The following is a 25,808-nucleotide window of genomic DNA, read 5'->3' as shown; positions in this document are numbered from 1 at the left end:
TTTTTTTTAGCTATACCCTCCAAAAAAAAAATTATTAAATAAAATCTAAATTTCCAGTTCTCTCTATGTATTATCATCGCAGGCTCCCCTAGAGTATAAATGAGCACAATATAAAGAAAGTATTACACACACACACAGAAAACCACGCACATGACAATAATGTAATATACATTAATTTATTTACTATATATATTTATACATATATTTATATTATATCACTATGACCTTATAGTACTTCAAATCCGTAACAGGATTAGTAATGGTCTTAAATCCACAAAGACAATAATAGTGCTGTGGAAGACCAGAGGGGGGGAATGCGGATATATTTACACGTATTCTACATCAGGCCTAGCAGGAGGACAGCACTATATACAGAGAGGAAAGTGATGCCCTGTATTTCTATTCACATTCAGCATTAGCAACGTATCGTTAGAACGGCTTCCCTTTTTTTAAATTTTTCTTTATAGTTCTTTTTCTCCCCTCCTCCAGATGACAGGCAGCGGACGTTCACCATAGATGTAACATGCAGAAGGACTTCAGCAGCTGTGCAGATACTGGGTCTCATATCTTACGGATTGTGTGATCTTGACACTATCAGTATGTTCACAGTTATTTTGTTTTCTGTGCTGAAAAAAAACCCTGATGTGGAATCCACTTCCTCAGTATTTTAGGATGCAGCTTTTTATTCCGATGCGGTTTTTCTTATGTCGTTTTTCATCCTGCCCATATCAATGGGAACTTTGGATGAGGAATCCGCGTCAAGAACGGACATGGCGCTTCTTTTTACTGCGGGGTGGTTGTTAAAACCGCAAGTGAAAAAGAAACACTCCTTATGAATTAATAAATGGTTTCCCCATTTAATTGAATGGAGATACATTGCGAGCATTTTTGCCGTGGTTTTAGAGGGTGCATCAGCGCCAAAAGCAACACTGAAAACAACTGTATGTGAACATATCCTCTTAAAAGGGCATCTGTCAGCAGTTTTGTACCTATGACACTGGCTGACCTGTTACATGTGAGCTTGGCAGCTGAAGGCATCTGTGTTGGTCCCATGTTCATATGTGCCCACATTACTGAAAAAAATTATGTTTTATTATATGCAAATGAAACTAGGAGCAACGGGGGTGTTACCGTTACACCTCGAGGCTCTGCTCTCTCTGCAACTGCCGCTCCATGTGTACTTTGATTTGCAGAGCCAGGCAGCGAAAACGTCATCACACCTGGCCCTGTCAATAAAAGTAAAGAGGGAGCGGCGTTTGGGTAGAGAGCTGAGCCTCTAGGTGTAACGGTAACGCCCCCGTTGCTCCTAGAGGCTCATTTGCATATATTAAAACCTTATTTTGTTCAGCAATGTGGGCACATATGAACATGGGACCAACACAGATGCCTTCAGCTGCCAAGAGCACATGTAACAGGTCAGCCAGTGTTGTAGGTACAGATCTGCTGACAGATGGCATACTTCTAGGATATCACTTTATGATCTTTGAGCCGCTGCTCTGATGAAGCACAGTTTTTCCCTGCACTATAGCGCCTCACTGCCACTGTAGGGGGAACTGCAGCACGGTCTCATTGAAGTGCGCCTGCAGTTCCCTGCATAGAGGGTGGCTGATAATGTTGCTGCACAGGGAAAGTCATAGTGCAGCCCCTTCATCCTCAGCATCAAAGAGTCCTGGAGGTCAGACCCCCGCAGATCATAAAAGGGATGGCATACCACGGTGAGAGATCATTACATTATCAGCTGGGAAAACCTCATTAATGCACAGCTGCCTCTGCCGAACAGACTGGCAGTGTCCTAAACAGATGAAGGAGAGAAGGGGGAGAGATCGATTGCCTACAAGCTATTCCTTTTGGCTTTTTATAGGTTTCCAAAGAATAAAAAAAAAAAAAAAGTTAAAGTGCTAGAAGCAAAACCCGTCAAATGAACACATTTCTATAAGAACGACGCTACTTTTCAACATTAAATTTACAAGATAATATACATTGTTTATCAAACCGCTGAGTCTTCAGCACAAAATATATATATATATTTATAACCCACTGTCACACGGAGAACGGCAATTTACTCGCGTAACACAGAATGAAAAGCTTAGTCGTCAAACGTTGTGTTTTGCGGAGCAGTTATTGCACAAGAGGCGGATTTCTCTACAGAACGGCTACGGATATATAGACTGGTGGCTTTCCCTCTGAGGTCACATGACAAATAATTACGAGTTACAATATTGTCTATCGTCATACACGTCGACCATTTTGTCAGATTGGGTACTAGAAATGTACAACATATATGCACTGCAAAACTACATGAGGCTTTCCTGCTTATCCCCCCCCCCTGTATTTATAGAATGCATATGGTACTTGAATATATGAACCCAAAATTGTTTTACCTGTGAATTCAACAGTGTTCACTATACATAGAAGAAAATCCTTAAAGGGGTTGTCTCTCACTTTAGGAAATTGCATTTCTCATGTAGAGAAAGTTAATACCAGGCAATTACTAATGTATTGTGATTGTCCATATTGCCTCCTTTGCTGGCTGGATTCATTTTTTTGTCACATTATACACGTCTCATATCCAGGGGTTATGACACTGCTGCATGCTCCTATGGTTGCGGCCACCAGAGAGGAAGACACTTTTGTCCTATAGTGTGCAAGCACGGCCACTGCTGATGGATTGCAGGGTGGTCGTAACCTCTGTATAATGTGATGGAAAAATGAATCCAGCCGGCAAAGGAGGCAATATGGACAATCATAGTACATTAGTAAGTGCCTGGTATTAACTTTCTCTACATGCTCTACATGATAAATGCCACCTGCTGAAGTGAGAGACAACCCCTTTAAAAGGGGTCGGCCCGCCAACAACATTAATCTCTGATTCTCAGGATAGGTGATGTATGATTGCTGGGGGTCTGACCACTGGAACCCCCACCAATCGCAAGATGGGTCCCCCATCCCACAGAGTCCCTTGTGTGTATGGCATATTAGAATACATGCATGAACACAGGGCCAGTAACCATTTTTAGGACTGCAGAGTACAACACTCCACTTATGGCAGTCCTATGAATGGAGGAGTGAATGGAGAGGTGCTTACGCATGTGCACTACCACTCCATTTATACAGGGGACACATGACTCCTTCTTGTGATCATCCATTTATCACCTCTCTCATATGGATGGGTGATAAACATAGGGTGTAGGCCAATTCCCTTAAAGGCCATGTACACCTTGCAACAAATATTATTCAAAATGAAAAATAAAGCAGCTTTGTAATTGATAAGGCTACTTTCACACTTGCGTTTTTCTTTTCCGGCATAGAGTTTCGTCACAGAGGCTCTATACCGGAAAAGAACTGATCAGGCATATCGCCATGCATTCTGAATGGAGAGCAATCCGTTCAGGATGTCTTCAGTTCAGTCGTTTTGACTGATCAGGCAAAAGAGAAAACCGCAGCATGCTACGGTTTTATCTCCGGCGAAAAAAGTGAAGACATGCCTGAATGCCGGCATTTTTTACCATAGGAATGTATTCGTGCCGGATCCGGCATTCAAAATACCGGAATGCTGGATCCGTCCTTCCGGCCTGCGCAGACTGGTAAAAATGTGAAAAAAGATACAAGACGGAACCGTCTGTCCGCATGACAAGCGGAGAGACGCATCCGTCCTTGCAATGCATTTGTGAGACGCATCCGGGTCCGTCTCACAAATGCTTTCAGTCAGCGGCAGATTGGCGAATCCGGCGGCCAGTTCCGACGACGGAACTGCCCGCCGGATCACACTGCCGCAAGTGTGAAAGTAGCCTTAAAAACATTTCCTACCGTTTAATATCAACAGCTCCTCTGCAAAACTTTGTGTTACCATGGTAGCACCAGCAAACTAACCCTGTGTAGTCTGACCCTGCAGTCACATTGCTACTCATCAAATACCATGGAAAACACATAGGTCTGCACAGGAACAGTAAACGCAAAGGAGTAGGAAGCTTTTAATCAAAACTATAGCAAAGTTCCTTTTTTATTTTAGATGCGCTAGAACAGAAAAAATAAATAAAATTGGTTACCAAGATGAGCTTTCCCTTTAAATACTATAGTTTATGAGATCTCGCCTTGGACCTCTGCTTCTGTTCCATGACGGCACTGACTGTTGCTTGCGATATGTGTGCTTCCATTAGACTCGAGTCGGAGAAGGAGGGAGCGACAGAAAAGTACAACATTCATCGAAACATACAATTACAGCTTCACCCAATATTCAGGTCTGAAAATAGATATACTGTAGCTACCGAAAATAAAAAGTAACTATGGTTAAATATTAACAAAAATACAAATATATTAAAAAGGGTATATATCAACAAGCCGCGGGACACAGAGTCTCCCTTCTGTACAGGAGGTGGGGTGAGGAGACGGCAGTCGCTAGCTTTATGTACATATTTACTCAAATGCCCAAATTTCCATGTCTTGAACAATGAAATCTTCTTTCTTAGAAAGGATAGAGTTTTCAAACGTTTTACACGAGTGACTTCTCCCGTGGTAGAGATCTCCATCCAGCCACAGGGCAAATTCTCCTCTGCGGAAGAAAAACAAAAAACAGCCCAATGAATGCCAGATCAGAAAATAAATGTGCATATTATACACATCTAGATCATAAAAAGACACCATTTGGCACACCAGATTGTAAAAACATTTTATTCCTGAGATTTTACAGGAGACTGCAGGTAAACCACAGGTCCCGAGAGTTAAAGGGGTACTCCTGCTATTTTTTTGTATTTTAAAGGGTTATTCCCATCTCAGAAAGTCTTGGCATATTGCTAGGATATGCCATCACTTTATGATCGGTGGCAGGAAAGTCCCCCGAGACCGACCCCCCCCCCCCAAATTCAGAAAATTAAGGGGGCGCAGTACCTGGATGTGCAGGGGAACTTTCCCGTGAACAGGGCTCCCCAGCATATTGTCCCCTTCATTCTCAGGACTGGTGGAAGTCCTAGAGGTCAGACTGCCAACGATCATAAAGTGATGGTATATCGTACGGATACATAGGAAAATCCCTTTACAAACGATTGACCGACTTCAGTGACTAAAACCCAATTTTCTCAACTGTATAACCATTTATATTTTATGAGATCTCTGCTTGCAGTCATAAATGGAAGCCTTCTTGGTTTATAGCCAGAGGACGGAAATGTGGCCCCCTCGGTCCTTCCCAGCAAAGTGTTGGTTTCAAAAATGAAATTTTACCACACAGTGGATAAAAAAGTTTTATGGTTTGCATAAGGCTACTTTCACACTCGCGTTTTGGCTTTCCGTTTGTGAGATCCGTTCAGGGCTCTTACAAGCGGTCCACAACGGATCAGTTTGCATTCTAATGCATTCCGAATGGAAAAGGATCTGCTCAGAATGCATCAGTTCAGTCTCCATTCCGCTTTGGAGACTGACACCAAAACGATGCTTGCAGCATTCTGGTGTCCGTCTGATGAAACTGAGCCAAATGGATCCGTCCTGACACAATAGAAAACGGATCCGTCCCCCATTGACTTTCAATGGTGTTTATGACGGATCCGTCATGGCTATAGAAGACATAATACAAACGGATCCATTCATGACGGATGCGTGCGGTTTTATTATTGTAACGGAAGGATTTTTGCAGATCCATGACGGATCCGCAAAAAACGCTAGTGTGAAAGTAGCCATAGACATAACCTGTGCAATATGATGACGTATAGGAGATCAGGTCTTACGACTACACATTAATCACTTGGTCAAAAATCAGAAAGCATTTCTATAGAAAGGTAAAGTCTCTAATTCTCTCCGATTATGTTCATAAATCCTTGCCATTACAGCTCCCGCTGGGGTTGTCACCTATATGTTTTACATTCCACAGGGTCCTGAATTACGCATCTTTCTAGCAATGCGACCCCCTCGCTACGGAATATATTTCAACAGTTAAGGTAATGCATGCAGAAAGGTTTATTGTCCATTATGTGTTACAAAAGGACACAGCACCACCTACAAGCACTACAGCCAACTGATGATATACTGTAGTACATCAGCCCTACACTGGTGGGGCTGGGTTCGCCAACTGTCCATACTGCGCAGACTCGCCATCTGGACATACCGCCGGGGCGCACTAAATATAATATTATATATATATATATATATATATATATATACACATACACACACATACACACACACATATACATACAGTGGATATAAAAAGTCTACACACCCCTGTTAAAAATGTCAGGTTTCTGTGATGTATAAAAAATTAGACAAAGGCCTCATGCATACGACCATTGTGTGTTTTGCGGTCCGCAAATTGCGAATCCACAAAAAACGGATGGTGTCCATGTGCGTTCTGCAATTTGCGGAAAGGCACGGACAGCCTTTAATATAACTGCCTATTCTTGTCCGCAAAGCGCGGACAAGAATAGGACATGTTATATTTTTTTTGCGGGGCCACGTATGTGGACAGCACACAGAATGCTGTCCGCATCTTTTGCGGCCCCATTGAAGTGAATTGGTCCGCATCAGAGCCGCCAAAACTGCTGCTCGGATGCGGACCAAAACAACGGCCGTGTGCATAAGGCCTAAGATGAATCATTTCAGAACTTTTTCCACCTTTAATGTGACCTATAAACTGTACAACTCAATTGAAAAACAAAAGTGAAATCTTTTCGGTGGAGGGAAGAAAACAGTATAATAAGTGTGCACACCCTTAAACTAATACTTTGTTAAAGGGAACCTGTCACCGGGATTTTGCGTATAGAGCTGAGGACATGGGTTGCTAGATGGCCGCTAGCACATCCGCAATACCCAGTCCCCATAGCTCTGTGTGCTTTTATTGTGTTTAAAAAAACGATTTGATACATATGCATCATCCTAAGGTCCGGCCGAGATCCCGCGCCTGCGCACTGCCTTGCCGGGCCGGAGCCTGCGCACTGCGATGCCCATTGTTAACACGGCATCGCTTTAACTACTGCGCATGCTCCGGCGAACGGCTGGTTTTGCGGGCATATGCAGAGGCTGGGGCGGAGGAACAATGAAAAAAGGCAGGGCAGCGTGGGCACCAACACAGTGAACGCCGCCCCAGGGCACTTTGCGAGGGCTCATTTGCATATCAATCAAAGTTAGTTTTTCCAGCTTCTGCAAGTGTAAAGACAAAGGTACCATAACATTCATGTATAGGTGTGCGATAGGGCAATGTAAGCACTGTATATGGTCATATGGTGGTGACAGACTCCCTTTAACAGTGACCTCCACAGCAGCTGCCCCTTTAATAGTGGCCCCTGCCCCTTAACCTCTTCCGGACACATGACGTACCGGTACGTCATGTATAGTTCCGATGCCTGCTCAAATCATTGCGATCGCCGCAAACCACAGGTCAATTCAGACCTGCGGTTTGCGGCTTTTACCTGTGGTTGCGGCGGTGATCGGGCGTGCCACCGGGTCCCCATGCGGCTGTAGGGGGGACCCGATGGCATGGAAGCCAGCGCGATGCCTTCCTTAGGCATCTGCGCTGCCTTCCGGTGACGAGCCTGTGAGATCCAGCCCCCTGGATCTCACAGGCAGGAAGCTGTAAGAGTAATACTCACAGTATTACTCATACAGCCAATGCATTCCAATACAGAAGTATTGGAATGCATTGTAAAGGGATTAGACCCCCAAAAGTTGAAGTCCCAAAGTGGGACAAAAAATAAAAAGTGGGAAAAAAAAGGATTTGCAACCAAGTATTAAGAAGTGAAAGTTTGATTTATGATTATTATTTTGTCCCATTACTTTTGGTCCCTTAACAAGTGGGAGGCACATATGCAAACTGTTGTAATTCCTGCACCGTTCACCTGATTTGGATGTAAATGCCCTCAAATTAAAGCTGACAGTCTGCAGTTAAAGCACATCTTGTTTGTTTCATTTCAAATCCATTGTGGTGGTGTATAGAGCCAAAAATGTCAGAATTGTGTCGATGTCCCAATATTTATGGACCTGACTGTGTGTATATATATATATATATATATATATATATATATATATATATATATATATATATATATATATATATATATATATTTTTTTTTCCCCTTCTTCTTTGTCTGGTCCGGGGTCAGAGTTAATTTTAGAGATTTGCTATGATGTCTGAATTAATTTTAGGGGGTCTGAATGAGCTTAAAAGGAGATATGTTACTTCAGTAAGTGGTATTTATCATCATGTAGAGAAAGTTAATACAAGCCACTTACTAATATATTGTGATTGTCCATATTGCTTTCTTTGCTGGCTTGATTCATTTTTCCATCACATTATCCACTGCCCGTTTCCATGGTTACAGACCACCCTGTAATCCATCAGTGGTGGCCGTGCTTGCACACAATAGGAAAAAGCATCAGCCATATGGTGGCCGGGACCGTGGAAGCACACATAGGCTAGTGCTTTTTCCTATATTGTGCAAGCACAGCCCACCACTGATGGTTTGCAGGGTGGCCTGTAACCATGGAAACGAGCAGTGTATAATGTGATAGAAAAATGAATCAAGCCAGCAAAGAAAGCAATATGGACAACAACAATATATTAGTAAGTGTCTTGTATCAACTTTCTCTACATGATAAACGCCACTTACTAAAGCGAGACAACCCCTTTAAGGGTCTAATCTGGTTTTGCCCTATAGAACTTGATGGAAATTGTTCTACAAAGTCTGTGAAATGTTTAGATAAAATCTTTATTGTTAGTGTTCAGCTCAGAACTTCACCTGAGAATAGACCCGGGTAAGAGGACTTTTACTGAGACTAGCTGAATACCCCTGATGTCATGGTTCAGGATTCACATACTACAGCCCCTTTCAACCTGATTTACAGTAAAGAAAACCTGTCACCACCAAATTCAGTGCAATCTGCAGGCAGCGTGTTCTAGAGCAGGAGGAGCTGAGCAGATCGATATATCGTTTTGTGGGAAAATAACCAGTAGAATTCTTAATTTACACATTTACTTTCTACATTCTACCATTTCGGATTTTATTGTTCACGGGGGAGCGATTGATAACATGCTGCGTGTAAGTGTCATTTAAAATGGTCATTTACCCTCCTCCGCCAAATGCTAGCGAGTCCATATCTCCTTTGATGAAGAACATGTTATCACCAGTCCATTTAAAGACCTGGGTGGAAAAAAAATGACCAAAAGAAAAGAAATGTTAATAAAGAGGCCATAGAGCACAGTGACTACACTCAGACAAACCAATGTCATTTCAGTGAAAACTAGTTCTTTGAACTTGGTTCAGCATAACTTTGTAAATGATGGTACTTTTAACTTTTTATTAAATACAGACGAGCAGTCTGAACCCATGCCGCTCACACAACCAGACATTATTACAGTAATAGCAGGTTAGCAGGTATTTCTCTGTGGTATGTCTTCTCACTCTGTGCAAGTACAGGCCTTCCTGTCTGGGTGACCACCATTTCAGTACATACTTCTACATGGTAAGAACCTATTGACAATCACTAGAAGTGTATATGTATGGATAAACATGTAACCAGAGAGAACCTTTACCAACTAGATTTGTTGAAGGGAATCGGCCATCTGGTTCAAGCTGCCTGAGCCACGGGTATCTTGAGATCATGGACAAGGTCCCTCATGACAGAGAGCCATGTTTTACTCTTCAGAGAAGACAGCTTAAGGCTACATTCACACGTCAGTATTTTTCTATATCCCGATTTTCGGTCCGTTTTTTGCGGGTCCGTTGTTCTTGAAAATGTTTCCGTATGTCATCCATTTTTTGCGGATCCGCAAAAAACGGAAACATGTATACATTTCAATAAGCAAATAAAAGTTGTTTGGATTTCTTTGGAAAAAAAAAGTGAATAAAAGTTTATAAAATAAAAATTAAATTTCCAAGAACGGAATCCGCATAAAACGGATGACATACGTAATGACATCCGAATGTCTTCCGTTTTTTGCGGATCCATTGACTTTGTATTGTACCAGGATCCGAAATTTGCGGAAAAGAATAGGACACGTTTTATATTTTATCGAACATGCGGAACGGAACAACGGAAACGGACAGCACACATTGTGCTGTCCGATTTTTTTACAGGACCCATTGAAAATGAATGGGTCCAGATCTGTTCCTCAAAAAACGGAACAGATCAGGAAAGAAAAAACGGACGTGTGAATGGACCCTAAAAATGAGATGGAGTGCACACTCCTCATTTACTAAAGTATGCTTTCTCTGGAACCCTGCATTGTTTCAGAATTAAAGTGGTTATCCTATGACTAATGTAAAAAATAAAAATTAGACATCATACAGTACATGACAACCTCTTTCTAACAAAGCAAGAACCAGCCCTGTACCTCACATGGATCCAGAGATCTCCACATTCATTGCACCAATTGTTCTGCTAGATTTATATCAAGCTGACAGCTAAGGGGAGTGTCTATTCTGCTGCAGCTCAGGGGGAGTGTCTCAGCTCTCCCTATCACAGCTCAGGGGGTGTGTTTCAGCTCTCTCTATCACAGCTCAGGGGGGGGTGTCTCAGCTCTCCCTATCACAGCTCAGGGGGGCGTGTCTCAGCTCTCCCTATCACAGCTCAGGGGGAGTGTCTCAGCTCTCCCTATCACAGCTATAGGGGGTGTGTTTCAGCTCTCTCTATCACAGCTCAGGGGGGGGTGTCTCAGCTCTCCCTATCACAGCTCAGGGGGGCGTGTCTCAGCTCTCCCTATCACAGCTCAGGGGGAGTGTCTCAGCTCTCCCTATCACAGCTATAGGGGGTGTGTTTCAGCTCTCTCTATCACAGCTCAGGGGGGGGTGTCTCAGCTCTCCCTATCACAGCTCAGGGGGGCGTGTCTCAGCTCTCCCTATCACAGCTCAGGGGGAGTGTCTCAGCTCTCCCTATCACAGCTATAGGGGGTGTGTTTCAGCTCTCTCTATCACAGCTCAGGGGGGGGTGTCTCAGCTCTCCCTATCACAGCTCAGGGGGGCGTGTCTCAGCTCTCCCTATCACAGCTCAGGGGGAGTGTCTCAGCTCTCCCTATCACAGCTATAGGGGGTGTGTTTCAGCTCTCTCTATCACAGCTCAGGGGGGGGTGTCTCAGCTCTCCCTATCACAGCTCAGGAGGCAGTTGAAGGATGAAACTGTGCATGTGCGGCCATCTCAGTGAGCAGGTCAAAGAAATAAGAAAAAGAACAAACAGCAGGTGGCGCTATACAGATAGATTTTATTGAATAACTCAGTGGCTATACTAAATTTTTAATTACATGCAATTACAAAACTATTCAGATCCAGGTGGTGGTTTGAAAACGGTAGAATATTTTTCATGGGACAACCCCTTTAAAAAAGTATTCCAGGGCTTTAATATTGATGACCTATCCTCAAGATGGGTCATCAATATCAGATTGTGGAGGGTCCGACTGCTGGCACCTCCGCAGATCAGCTATTTGAAGAGGACTTGGCACTCGGATGAGTGACCGATATTGCTAGGCCTGTGATATCGCATCCATCGGTCGCATGGTCTATGTGCATCTCCGTCCCATTGAAATGAACAGGAAGGAGCTGCAATACTATACGACATGCATGTACGGAATTTGCAGTTTTAAGGATAAGAGCTTTATTCACCTAATAAGCAGTATATGCTTAAATCTATTATGCTTTAAACTGAAAATTGGACACGTTGCAGCCGTTTTCCTAAATTGCTGGTATTGTGGGATTCCGGAGGCCGGGATGAGATACTCAATAAACCTGGATGTTACTATTGAGAAGAAGAAATTTCCCCAAGTTAGCTACATGCTGCTGATTTACATTTTTCAGGACCTGTCTAAGAACCAAGCCCCTTCCAACAACTGATTGGTGGGGGTACCGGTAGTCAGACCCCCATTGATCTGATACTGATGACCAATACTGAGCATACGGTAGGTCATTAAGAGTTAATTTCCAGGAAAACCCCTCCATCATAAGGGGCCGTCTGCCAGGATTTCATGCTGCCTGTGGTTTTGGCAGTATGAACCTGATGGCAGGTTCCCTTTAATGTCAGGAACCAGAAGTATATATTGAACATTTCCAGAGAGGTTTTTTGCCCCTATGGACTTACATTTATATTAGAGGATTAGATCAATCAAAAATGTGTGTCAACCCTGCCTTAAAGTCCTTACCAATACAGAGGCAGCAGCAGGCCCTAAGATGTATACAACATTCAGCATTAGGCTACTTTCACACTCGCGTTTGGTGCGGCTCCGTCACGGATCTGCACAGCCGGATCCGTTCAGATAACACAACCGTCTGCATCCGTTCAGAACGGATCAGTTTGTATTATCTGTAACATTGCCAAAACGGATCCGTTTTGACCACCATTGAAAGTCAATGGGAGACGGATCCGTTTTCTATTGTGCAATATTGGTGTCTATCTGGAGAAACTGAGCCAAACGGATCCGTCCTGACACACATTGTAAGTCAATGGGGACGGATCCGTTTGGCTCAGTTTCGTCAGATGGAAACCAAACGCTGCAATTAGCGTTGTGGTGTCCGCCTCCAAAGCTGAATGGAGACGGAACGGAGCCAAACTGATGCTTTATGAGCGGATCCTTATCCATTCAGAATGCATTAGGGCAATACTGATCAGTTTTGCACCGCTTGTGAGAGCCCTGAACGGATCTCAAACAGAAACCAAAACGCCAGTGTGAAAGTAGACTTATACGGCTTCAAATGACCAAAAATAACCTCCACACATATTGAACTATACAGGGGCCTAGCAACACACAGAATTAAAAAAACTACAACCACCAATGGCCCCCAATGAAATATGCAAGAATAATATAAAAATCTATATTTTATTAAACAAAGATACAAAACAAACTGGTGAAAATGAGGGCAAGATGGAATAGCCACACGTTACTTCTACAAAGAACGATATAAATAATAATCTATATATAGTACCACTCAAGTTCTGAAAACGAATTGAGTTGCCACATAAATGAGAGCCCGGAGAAACTCCTACACAAATAACAAACTATAGATGAGATATACATAGCAGTGCCGGAGTTTATGCCGGCCCTCAAAACCTAGCAACAATTCGCTTTCCCAACCTGAGTGGTACTATATTTATATTGTCCCGGTATAGATTATCATTTATATCGTTCTATGTCCAATTGGTTTGCTTCCTTTTTTTGTAGCAGTATCGTGTGGCTATTCCATCTTGCCCTCGTTTTCACCAGTTTATTTTGTATCTTTATGTTTAATAAAATATAGATTTTTAGATTATTCTTGCATATTTCATTGGGGACCATTGGTGGTTGCTGTAGGTTTATTATATGGCTTCACAGCCACAAATAGCAAATTGGTGCAACCAAGACGAATCATCCAAGTCTTAAAGAGCTTGTCCGGTTTCTGATATTGATGACTTGTCCTCCGGATAGGTCATAAATATCAGATCGGCGGGGGTCCGACTCACCGGCACCCAAGGTCCCCTCTAAGCATTTGCTGAGTGGAACAGTTAGGTAGCTGGACAATACATAGTAACAGGAGGGCAATCTGTTAATAAGGGTCATAAAAGTCTGATCTCGAAAACAGGGCTTTGTTTGCCTAATGCAAGGTGCGTAGCTATATATGCCATATTTACATCTATGGGAGCTGAGGTGGGCCCTGCTTCTATTGGACTCCTGTGTACAAGCCATACAAGTCTCACCTGCAGTCCTATGTAACACCACAGATCCGTGTAATGTAGTCTAAATTATCTGCACTCAGAGTGATCACTGTTATCTGTAGTGTTACATAGGACTGCAGGTAACATCTACATCATCCGTAAATAGAGATATCACTGTGTTAGGTCTCACGCACACGATGTGCAATCCGCGGATCTGCAAAACACTGATACAGTCCATGTGCTGTGCACATTTTTTATTTATTTTTGCCGACCCATTGACTTCAGTGGATCAGCGGGCTGCATTGTGCGGACCAGAATAGGACATGCTTTATCCTTTGCAGTATGAACATACGGAAGCGGACAGCACACAGAAGTTATCCGTGAAACTTCTAGCAGGAATAATAAAGGGATTGCCCGTCATAGAGACATAATAGATGATCCAGAATTACAAGGGGGAAGAAAATTGTTGTAATACAGACATGTAAGGAGAGGTTTGAACCTGCAATGCACTAAACTATTGCACTATACAACGTGGCTTCAGTCTCCTGGCTGGACAGACTGGAGGGGGCAGACAGATGCTGGCGAGAAATAGCTGTTTGCCCTTCACATTCACATAGACTGTGATTACTTCTATTATAGGTGTCATCACTCTTAGGGCTGTTTCACACGAGCGGATGCCGTGCGTGTCATCCGCAGCGTGAATGACAGCCAAGCCCCGCTCCGGACCGCAGAGACACGGAGCATTAACATGATTGATAATGCTCCGTGCCTCTCTGTGACCTTTTTACTACAAAATCACAGTGAGATAAAGTTGTCACCGTGATTTTTGTAGTAAAAAGATCACAGAGAGGCACGGAGCATTATCAGTCATGTTAATGCTCCGTGTCTCTGCGGTCCGGAGCGGGGCTTGGCTGTCATTCACGCTGCGGATGAAACGCACGGCATGCGCTTGTGTGAAACTGCCCTTAGGCTTTCACTTTCCCCAGCATGACCACCACAGGGACAGCGGGAGTGTCTAACATTCATTAGCTCCTTCTTTAAATGAGGACACCATAGCGGATCATTCAGCTGAAACCTCCAGCGGTCAGACAAGTGCTTTTTCTTTTCCAAGAACACTGTCCACACTCTTCATTCTTCATACAGTTTTTTTTTTCAGAAATACCAACGTGACCCTCAATAGTTAAAAAGATCTAATATGAGGAAGAAAATACACTCACCTCAAAATCAGGACAGAAAGTGAAGAGGAAGGTTTCCCCAGTGCCGTAAAAGCAATCGCTTACTTTAAATGGTTCAGATGCCAATGCTCCAAAAATCTGGAAAGGAACATAATTGTTTAAAACACTTTTCTCCAAAAATTCCTTGAATTTGTAATATTCCTTGGTAAGCCAAGAGGTCACTACTATTACTGAGCAGTAATGGGTACATCTTTGGATTTCAGCCTCTGCAGTCCTGGCCGCACTCTGCTCCGTGTTCTGGGGGAATGCCACAATTCAGGCAAATCTCCTTTGTAATTTCATTTTATGTTTCACATCTTCCTGGTAGGTCACTAATTACCGGAATAATTACAGGAAATATATTTTATCATCTAGCCAGTGTCCTCTCTCAGTCAATTAATGCCGACCTAAACCTAATATCAAGAATGGCGCGCCGTACAAAAAATGTGCAGAAGTAAGAGGCGGCTAATTTATTTAACCTTTTAGCAGTCAGTGCACTAGAAAATTAAATCTATGCCTTACATGAGCTGGCATATACTTAAAGTCATAGTTTCTTGTGTAAATTATAGTACATCTTTCAGGTCATGGGAGGCCACCCCTCTCCAACTAGGCTACACCCCCCCAAAAAGGTGGTGACAGGCGTAAAATTTTTGCTTGTGTAAAAATGTGCAGATTTTGAACACCAGAAAAAACGGACATCTTTTCCATGATAAATTCCCTACAGGAGTTTAGAGCACTATAGTGCATCTGACATACGACCAGCTCAATGATGTCCTTATAAAAGAGAACCTATCACAATAAACATGGCGTCTAATCTGCAGGCAGCACGTTATAGCGCAGGAGGAGCTGAGCAGATTGATGTATAGTTTGTAGGAAAAGGTTCAGTATAACTTGTATGTTATTCATTTAAATCTCCATTCAATCAGAATTTAGGAGTCCAGTGGGTGAAAGCTATATCTGTATACAGTGTACATACAGACTTAGCTGTCTACAAATGGTTAAGAACCCACATTGGAGAATAAGCAGGAACTTAAAGGAGTTGTCCAGGAACACATAATTTCTAACAGGTGCCGGCAGCATGCCTCCTCTACTGAAAGGATCATACTTGCATGCTCCCTGCCACTTCAAGTCCTCCATGTTGGCACCCACATCCATCGCCTGGTTCGTGGTTTGTTTTCTTCCTTCCCGGCATAGTCACTTGATCCTTTTCAGCCAACCACTTCAGTGGTGACAAGTCTCTTGTGGACAATCACGGTTGGCTGAAGAGGATCAGGTGCCCATGCAGGGGAGGAACAAACCCCAGACCAGAAGATGTAGATGCGGGAAGCAAGTATGATCCAGAAAAATGTATCGCTGGAATAAATTACAAGATTTACCAAATCTCTTCCCACAAAACCATATATCAATCTGCTCAGCAAATCCGGCTCTATACCATGATGCTGGCAGCTCTCTCAGTTCTTGTGGTCCACATCTTTAATCTACCTACTGATTCGGTGAGCAGCATTTACACGGTTTTGTCCTGGCTTTCCCACAATTGCAAAGTTGAATACCATGGAGGTTGAGTCTATTTAAAACCACATCCATGGTTTTGGTGCAGCAATGTGCTGCGCGAAAATGTAGCCTTGTACTCGCCTGTGCATCACTATCTTTAATCACCAAGAGCACAGGAGTGTCTAACCCCAGCATTGTCCTGTACAGAGTCTTCAGGCTCATTCCATGTTTCGCAGTGCTGTACACAAGTGTCCACGGGTAGCCGATTGTCCGCGGTGGGAGATGCTTTGTCAGCTGTTGAAAGAGTTGAATACAGAGTCCTGATTAGAAATAGGAAACCTATAGAAGGAGGGACAGATAAAAAGAAACAAGAGACTGACATTTGTCATAACGGCCTAGAGCGGATATTCCTTCTGAGCCTTACATACACAAGCTCTCAATGAGCAGAGGAAAAGCTGCCACCAGACACCTCTACTGGCTCGGGCGAGTCCAACATGCCCAATTCTTCTTTCCCCTGATGTCTTCCATCGAGGAGTCGATGCACCACCACACACATTAGATGTGTTAGCCTACATACTGTAGTATAGTCCATCTGACAGTACCCACCACACATATCCTTCCAACAAGCTATGTATGTTTGGTTACAGCAATTATGTGCCTGTATACTTCACATGACTGCTGCGATCAATCACTGGCCTCAGTGGTATATCGCACATGAACACTGACTGGCTAAACCAGTGTCTGGGGAATACAGGTATATTATAGCTGCAGCAATGGGGAAGATTGGGACAGCGGCACTGGAAGTAAAGGAGGCAAAACAGGAGAGTATATGTTTATTATTTTATGGCAATCCTTGTCTGGGGGATATTGAGATGTGTGCCCCTCTCTGTCTGTCCATCAGATGTATATCTAAAAAAAAAACTTTAAGCTGACTAGTTTGGAGACAGACACTCTGTATGAACGTGATGGACCATGTGATGAGCACAGTGACGTCACCAAAGGTCCTTTTCCTCGCAGGTCATCAAAGAAGAAGTATGAAGACGAGCCGGGCTTCACAAACAAGTGGATGAGGTGAGTTTAATTTTATTTTATTTTTTAACCCCTACATCCCTAATTTACTTAGCATTCTGTATTAAAAATGCTATTATTTTCCCTTATAACCATGTTATAAGGGAAAATAATAATGATCGGGTCCCCATCCCGATCGTCTCCTAGCAACCATGCAGGAAAATCGCACCGCATCCGCACTTGCTTGCGGATGCTTGCGATTTTCACGCAGCCCCATTCACTTCTATGGAGCCTGCAATGCGTGAAAAACGCACAATATAGAGCATGCTGCCATTTTCACACAACGCACAAGTGATGCGTGAAAATCACAGCTCATGTGCACAGCCCCATAGAAATGAATGGGTCCGGATTCAGTGCAGGTGCAATGAATTCACCTCACACATTGCACCCGTGCGGGAAAACTCGCCCGTGTGAAAGAGGCCTTAGAGAATAGAGTTCAGGCCAGAGCAGTTGATAGGGGAGAGGTTTAGTCGGGGAAAAGTCATTTTAGGTAGCTTGATAAGCCTGCCTGAAAAGATTTTTAAGGCATGTTTGAAGGTGGAGAAGTTGTGAATTGACCTAATATTCCAGGGCAGAGCATTCCAGAGAGTAGGTGCAGCTCGAGAAAAGTCTTGAAGACGGGAGTGAGAGGTACGAATTATGGAGGTTATTAATCTTAGGTCACTAACAGAACGGAGAGCAGGAGTAGGGTGGTAGATGGAGATGAGGGAGGAGATGTATGGAGGTGCAGCACTGTGGAGAGCTTTGTGGGCGAGGGTGAGAAGTTTGAACTGTATTCTGTGGTGGACGGGCAACCAGTGAAGTGACTGGCACAGACTAGTAGCATCAGTGTAGCGGTTGGATGGATGGATAGATGAGCCTGGCTGCAGCATTTAGGACAGACTAAAGGGGGAGAGTTTAGTTAGAGGGAGACAGATTAGTAATTGCAGTTGCAGTAGTCAAGACGAGAATGAAAAGGGTGGATTCTGGCAATATTCTGGAGGTACAGATGACAAGAGCGTGTAAGTGATTGAATATGGGGAACAAAGGAAAGATCAGAGTCAAATGTGGCCCCAAGACAGCAGGCATGTTGCACAGGAGTTATGATAGTGCTGCAGACAGAAATTGAAATATCAAGTTCAGGTGAGTTAGTAGATGGGGGAAAGACAAGAAGTTCAGTTTTTGAGAGGTTCAGTTTTAGATACAGAGAGGACATGATATTAGAGACAGCTGCCAGACAATTACTGGTGTTTCAGAGTAAGGCAGGGGTGATGTCAAGGGATGAAGTGTATAGTTGGGTGTCGTCAGCATAGAGATGGTACCGAAAGCCAAATCTACTTATAGTCTGTCCAATGGGGACTGTGTAGAGGGAGAAGAATAGAGGACCTAGTACTGAGCCCTGAGGAAGAGTCAAGAGGAGAAGAGCTACACTAAAGGAGCGGCCAGAGAGATAAGAAGAGAACCAAAAGAGAGCAGTGTCCTTAAGGCCAACTGAGTGGAACATGGTGAGGAGAAGTTTATGGTCTACGGCAGGCATGCTCAACCTGCGGCCCACAAGCTGTTAAACTACAACTCCCAGCATGCCTGAACAGCCTACAGTTATCAGCCTACAGCAGGGCATTGTGGGAGTTGTAGTTTTACAACAGCTGGAGGGCCGCAGGTTGAGCATGCCTGGTCTACGGTATCAAAAGCTGCAGAGAGATTCAGAAGAATCAGTAGAGAATAGTCACCATTTCTTTTTGCTGTTAGTAGATCGTTAGACACTTTAGTAAGGGCAGTTTCTGTAGAGTGAAGAGGGCGAAAGGCAGATTGTAAGGGGTCAAGAAGAGAGTTTGCAGAGAGATAGGTTATTAAGCGAGAGTAGACAAGACATTCAATGAGTTTACAGATTAAGAGGAGGTTAGAAACAGGTCTGTAGTTAGCAGCACAGGTCGGGTTAAAATATGTTTTTTTTTTAGTAGTGGGGTTATAACAGAGTGTTTGAAAGAGGAGAGAAAGATACCAGAAGAGAGAGAGGTTAAAAATTGTAGTTAGGTGAGTAATGACAGCCGGGGAGAGGGACTGGAGGAGGTGTGATGGAATAGGATCACTGCTACAGGTCGTGGGTCGAGAAGAAGAGAGAAGCCTGGAAACTTCTTCTTCTGTTATAGGTTCAAAAGAGGAGAGAGCACATGTGGAGGAATTGGAGGGAGGAGGATTGAAATAATTTGGGGACTGGGAGATTATTTCCTGCCGCATACTGCCAATCTTGTCTCTGAAGTGGGTGGCCATGCCATCAGCGCAGAGGTAAGTGACAGGTTCTGGAACTTTAGGGCTTAGAAGGGAATGAAAAGTGTCATTTCAAGAGTCGTTTTGGGTTATTTGAGAGTGAGGAGATGAGAGAGGTGAAGTACTTTTGTTTGGCAATGTTGAGAGCCGAATTGTATGTTTTGAGCACAAATTTATGATGGAGAAAGTCTGCTGATATTCGCGATTTTCTCCATAAGCATTCTGCACATCTGGAGCAGCGCTGGAGAAAACGTGTTTCAGGTGTGTGCCAGGGTTGCTTTGTTCTGTGTCGGGAGGGTCGGATTTATATTGGAGCAACTTCATCTAAGGTTGTTTTGAGGGTCTGGTGGTAATGATTGGCAGCCACGTCTGAACAGGGGAGGGATGTGATTGGGGTAAGAGCTAAGTGCAAGGTGTTAAGTGGATGGCAGTTAATGGTGTGTAGGTTCCTGTAAGTGTGAAAAGTGCAAGGTCTTTATGGTAAATGAAATAAGATTGTGGTCAGAAAGTGGGAAGGATGAGTTACTAAAGTTAGAGACTGAGCAGTGACGGAAGAAGACCAGATCAAGTATATTGCCCTGTTCATGCGTGGCAGAGGAAGGAAGTTGTGATAGGCCAAGAGAGGAGGTTAAAGAGAGAAAGTGAGAGGCTGATGGGGAGATGGGATCATCAATGGGGATATTACAATTTCCTGTACTTCTAAATGACAGGTTTCTTTTACATTCCTAATAATGATCATTTTTAGAAATTAAGGGGTAAGTAAACACACGCTCATCCAGCCAGGTGCCCTTTATTTCAACAAACTGATGGCAGTCACTAACTTTCTCTAGAAGATAATCTGGAGGACTGCTGCACCAAACAAAATGCATCGCTGGGATTGCTCAAATTACTCTAAGGCACATCAAAGGCTTCGCACATAGCAGAAAATAGCAGACAACACAAACCGTCACTGTATCTGGCTGGATGTAGCTGTAGAAGAGGAAAACCCTAAAATGTTCTTCAGCTATACTGGGGGAATCTGTCAACCAGGGAAATCACTAATAAGCTGGAGCTACATGGCGACATGAAGATCGCACGACATTGCATCTAATGATTGTCAAAGGGGTAACCGATGAGACATGGACAATCACAGAAAATCCAACACTGTTGGATTTTTGCCCGCCAGTCGCACAGAACTTTGCCATCACACACAGCAAGTAGTGCACGAATGAGACTCCGTGTCTTGGCCGTTTCTGCAGTCAAATCACAGCTCTAAAATAGTCCTGAGAGAACGAATTTTAGACAAGTTGTGGCAATGTTTTATAATCCTGTGGGAACCCGAGAGTCCTGAAGTCTATTCCACACTGACCGCATTGTCGTTCGATTTTGGAGAGGCGCAGCCTGTTACATATGCTCTGAAAGCCGTCTGGGCCTTCATCAGGCCGAGGCTGCAATGTCAAGACATCAGCATCCACAATATAATTCATGGGGTGCCGATGGGAGACTAAAGAAGTCTGCTCCCTCTCTAACTGCTTAGATGCTGTGGTTGCTATTGACCATGGCATCTAAGGAGTTAAACCGCCCGAATCTGCGCTCCTGCCGGTCCAGGCCGCTAGAGCAGATGCCTGGCTCTCATGACAGCAGAGATCCTGCTCTCTGCTGCACAGGAGACCCCTTATTGACCTCCATAATAAGGTGTATGGGTGGTCACTAAGGGGTTAAAAGCAGAAATAAGCAAGGGATCGCTAAGTGAAAGGCATCATTAAAGTTAGCTGAGCTAGTTCTACAAGTTATTGTGCCTGGATCATTCGTGAGTCCCCCCTGGGGAGATGGTAAAAAGTTAAAAGTGAAAGGGAGGGCGATGAGGAGCAAATTTATTAGGCTACTTTCACATCTGCGTTTTTAATTCAGGTTTTGAAATCCGGCGGAGGATCTCAAAACCTGAATTAAATGGATCACTTTGGTCCCCATTCAAAACTGATTAGTATGCATCTGTTCAGTTCAGTTATGTTTCCGGGCCGGACATAAAACAGCTCAAAGCAGCGTTTTTGTGTCCGGTTTGCAAAACTGTACAAACCTAATCGTTACAGAAAAATATGGATCAGGCACCCGGAGCCATCGGGCTGTATTAAATGGAATGGATCCTTCTAATTCAGTTTTAAGATCCTCTGTCGGATCTCAAGACCTGAATTAAAAACGCAGGTGTGAAAGTAGCCAATGTTTTTTCTCCTCTGTAGTCGCAGAGGAAAATTAAAAATTTCAGGTGAAAGGTCTGTGTGACCCAAGAAGTGCAGCGCTGCTTTAAACAAGATTAAAATGAATAAATCACCAGGTCCAGATAGCATACACCCAGGTAATTCCAGGGGAATTTTCGGTCTTTTCGGGCTCCAGGATAGGTCATCGATATCCATTCGGTGGGGGTCCACCACCATGCACACTCACAGATCAGCCGCTCTCCAGAGCTACTGATGCCGTAATTGGGAGCCGAGCTGCAGTATCCTAACGCCGACACTAAATTTTGAATGAAGCTGTGCTTCCAGCTCTGTTCAAAGAGCTAGTTCTGGCGGCAGGGAAGAGCTGATCGATGGGGATGTAGGACTCCTACCGACTGCATATTTATGCCTACGACTGCAATGGGAGCTGCTGAAACAGCGAGTGCCAGGCCGCTCCGCTGTTCCCCAGCCAGACAGTGTCTCATCTCACCTTAGTAACGGCAAGAAGAGACAACCTCTTAGATGGATGGACGCCTTACAAACTATATACAAAGCTAATTCACCACATATCGGCACACACAATACAGACCGCACGGTAAGCAAGACAGCTCGACTTGTAATCCACCTTTTCTATCTGGTCAACTTGTAGTAGCTGACTGGGGTCGCTGAGGTTGGGTCGGAAAGCTTCTGGTTCCAGTTCAGCCTTGATGCTCGTCGTCTGCTTGGAGTTCACCTCCTCTCTGGTTGAGATCTTTGCAAGAGATTAAAAAAACAACAACAAGTTAACGACATGCGGAGGGTGCGAGAGGGCGTCAGCCTGTGCATTTCAGAGCCATTGCCATGAATCTGTGCAGATTTTATGTCCGCTATGAAGCCGCTTCAGCGTTAGCCCTGCCATCCAAACCAGTGGAGACCAATGGTAAAATGCAAACAGAAGACCCAAAAAGAACTACAGCTGTGGAAGCGCACGTCTACACTGTCGCAGGCACTGGGATAGCTCCACACGGACATGGCTGTATTTTCCCCTGTGCCCTCTCAGACAATTAAGAAGCCATTTCTGTGACAACCTGTAAAGTCTCCAGTATTTCTCTAATCCAGCTAAGGGCTCATGCACACGACCGTGTCCGTCCCACAGTCCGCAAACCATGGAGCTGCAAAATACAGATACCTTCTGTGCGCAATCCGCATTTTTCTCACTCCCAACAATACAAATGTCTGTTCTCGTCCGCGGTGCGTACAAGTTCTATCGTTTGCGAAATGGACAGCACACGGATGACGTCCGTGTGTTGTCCAGCTTTTTTGTGGACCTGTAGAAATGAATGGATCCGTGTAAAATCCGCTGCAGCTAGAACAAGGACGGAAGATGCAGTCGTGTGCAGGAGGTCTTAAGGAGGAGAAGGGTTTGACATACATGTCCATGTGTTGTGTCTCCTGGAACTCCGCTTCAATGAAGTGAAGGCCTAAGCTGCAATACCACACACAACCTGTGGATAGGTGTGGTGCTATTTCTTTTTTTTTTCCTTCTTTTAAAAACGTTGGACATATGCTGCATTAGGGCGTTCTGGTGCACGCTGGCTGCTCATGTGCAATGTGCTCTGGAATGCAGTATACTGGAATAGAGCATTTACAGAACAGAGATTATTCTCATTCCACATGCAAAAGCATCAAGGGCCTATAGATCATCCCAGTAAACGTGTCACACACCAGATACGTTCAGACTTTAATAAATCAGGAAGACCAAGTGGGAACTAAAAATACTATAAAAACAAAGGAGACAAATCACACACACTACACAAAACTCACAAAGAACCAAAAAAAAAACAACCTGCTGCAAGTTGTACAAATCTGTTACTATTTCCTACCAACTTTGCCCAAGATGAAGACCAATGGAGCCACTAACAGCCCCCCCTATGTTAATACTAAAATCTCACTGCTCTTCTGCTTGCTGGACATAACTTTTGGCCAAGCTGTGTTCTGTCTCTACGTCAGGCGTCTGGGTATAACCTGCTACCCCCCTCCCAGATTAAATGAATCGTGTGGGGGGGGGGGGGGACAGGGGTCAAGACATATCCGTGGAAAACCTGATCTGCCATGTTGGATTCTAAAGGCAGCACATGCAGGCAATTGTCGGAAAGAAGTGTTCCTTCCCAGCAATCGCCTGTTTGTCAGCGGGGGAGAGCGCTGCCATTACAGGCAGACTATCTGCCAGTCTAATACACCCTTTAGTCACTGTCCGGTTTATACCTGGGGAAGTCATTAGTGGCAGACGTGAACCCTATAAACAGAAGCCTAGGTCACAGATCAATCGACAATTCACTAACATAAGGGTGCATTCACACGACTGCCTGTATTTTGTGGTCCGCAAAAAATATGAATGACGTCCGGGTAACAATGCCTATTCTTGTCCGCAAAATGGACAAGAATAAGACGGGTTGTATCTTTTTTGCGGTACTGCAGAAGGGACATATACGGATGCGGACAGAGCAGTGTGCTGTCCACATGTTTTTTTTTGCAGCCCCCTTGAAATTATTTGGTCTAACATCCAATCCGTAAAAATACAGTCGTGTGAATAGGAATTAAAGAGGACCTTTCACCAGAAGAAAGTATCTAAACTGACCATACAGACGTGTAGAGCGGCGCCCAGGGATCCCCCTACACTTACTGTTATCCCTGGGCGCCGCTCCGTTCTCCGGTTATAGCCTCCGGTATGTTCGTAGTTAGGCTCCACCCAGAGGAACCTGCCACGGTCTCCTTCTCCTATGCTGTAGCGCTGGCCAATCGCAGCGCTCAGCTCATAGCCAGGCTATGAGCTGAGCGCTGCGATTGGCCAGCGCTACAGCATAGGAGAAGGAGACCGCGGCAGGTTCCCCTGGGTGGAGCCTAACTATGACTATACCAGAGGCTATAACAGGAGAACGGAGCGGCGCCCGGGGATAACAGTAAGTGTAGGGGGATCCCTGGGCGCCGCTCTACACGTCTGTATGGTCAGTTTACATACTTTCTTCTGGTGAAAGGTCCTCTTTAAGTTACATACTCTCATTCACCCGATAGAAGCCGAAAGACTGTCCAGCAGACTGATCTCCTTTACAGAGGGTCGTCACTACAAAGTATACCGCACAGCACGTCAGAGTTACACACTGGCGTACGGTATATTACTGAAGGAGGGCTCGTCTGCAGTGGCCATATAAATTAGAGGTAAATCGGTCAAAACTGCCTATTTCAACAGGAATGGCCAACCATCTAAGGCTGTGATGGCTGACCTCCGGAACTCCAGCTGTGGTAAAACTACAACTCCCATGATGCACACTTGCTTGGCTGTTCTCAGAACTCCAAAGAAATGAAAAGAGCATGCTGGGAGTCATAGTTTCACCACAGCTGGAGTGCCGGATGTTAGCCATCACTGATCTAAGGTCTACGGGTGACCTCTCCCCTGATGGCAGATGTTGGGGAGATAAGAATTGGGCTGTTGGATTTTAGAAAGATGCCCAATCCTTTTGTTCTCGGGAAGATAAGCCGCCCCCAGAGGTGTCAGACAGTGGCTGCCTACCCCCTTCTCTACACTGAGAAGACACAGACACTTGGCCAAGTGTGCATGTGTATGAAGGGGAAGGTTGTGTCCAGCAGCTCACATGTTACAGTATGACCAACCTAACATACTGCATTGTCATCACAAAAGTACCACGGTGACAAATCACTTTGAAAAAAGATGTTAAAAAGTCTTCTCAATTCACTCAAAAGCTGAATGTTAATCTCTCAAATATATAGGTTTTCATACATTAGGCCCATTATATCTAGGAAAAGTGTTTGTGGAGCGCTTCATCCGAATGTAATAAATCTACCCTAAAAATGTTACAATAACAAACATAAAACCGTTAGAAATGTGATGAAAATCTACCCAAAAGAGCAGTGGATGTAGACTGCCCGGGCCTGGAGCATAAAGCCCGGTGTACCCAGCCTAGAGCAGGGGTGCACAACCTGCGGCCCAGGGGCCACATGCGGCCC

General features: G+C 44.3%; 1 protein-coding gene across 6 annotated transcripts in view; it reads right to left on the bottom strand.

The window, feature by feature from the left end:
- Positions 1-4,267: 4,267 nt before the first annotated feature.
- The window catches only part of OXR1 (oxidation resistance 1), a 118,144-nt gene continuing 96,603 nt past the window's right edge, over positions 4,268-25,808 (bottom strand). For 4 of the 6 annotated variants that reach the window (XM_040433467.1, XM_040433470.1, XM_040433471.1 and 1 more), the window contains 5 exons: positions 22,432-22,557; positions 16,441-16,593; positions 14,812-14,907; positions 9,046-9,119; positions 4,268-4,549 (listed from right to left, as the gene is read on the bottom strand). In XM_040433467.1, coding sequence (XP_040289401.1) covers positions 4,414-4,549; positions 9,046-9,119; positions 14,812-14,907; positions 16,441-16,593; positions 22,432-22,557 — 585 coding nt within the window. In that variant the 3' untranslated portion in view covers positions 4,268-4,413. Of the gene's footprint in view, positions 4,550-9,045; positions 9,120-14,811; positions 14,908-16,440; positions 16,594-22,395; positions 22,558-25,808 lie in introns of all 6 variants that reach the window. The other 2 variants (XM_040433466.1, XM_040433468.1) reach the window with 1 other exon arrangement.

This window comes from Bufo bufo, chromosome 5 (assembly GCF_905171765.1).
Source record: "Bufo bufo chromosome 5, aBufBuf1.1, whole genome shotgun sequence".
Taxonomy (NCBI): Eukaryota; Metazoa; Chordata; class Amphibia; order Anura; family Bufonidae; genus Bufo; species Bufo bufo.
The sequence above is the reverse complement of the archived record's forward strand: the minus strand, read 5'-3'. Positions and strand labels throughout refer to the sequence as shown.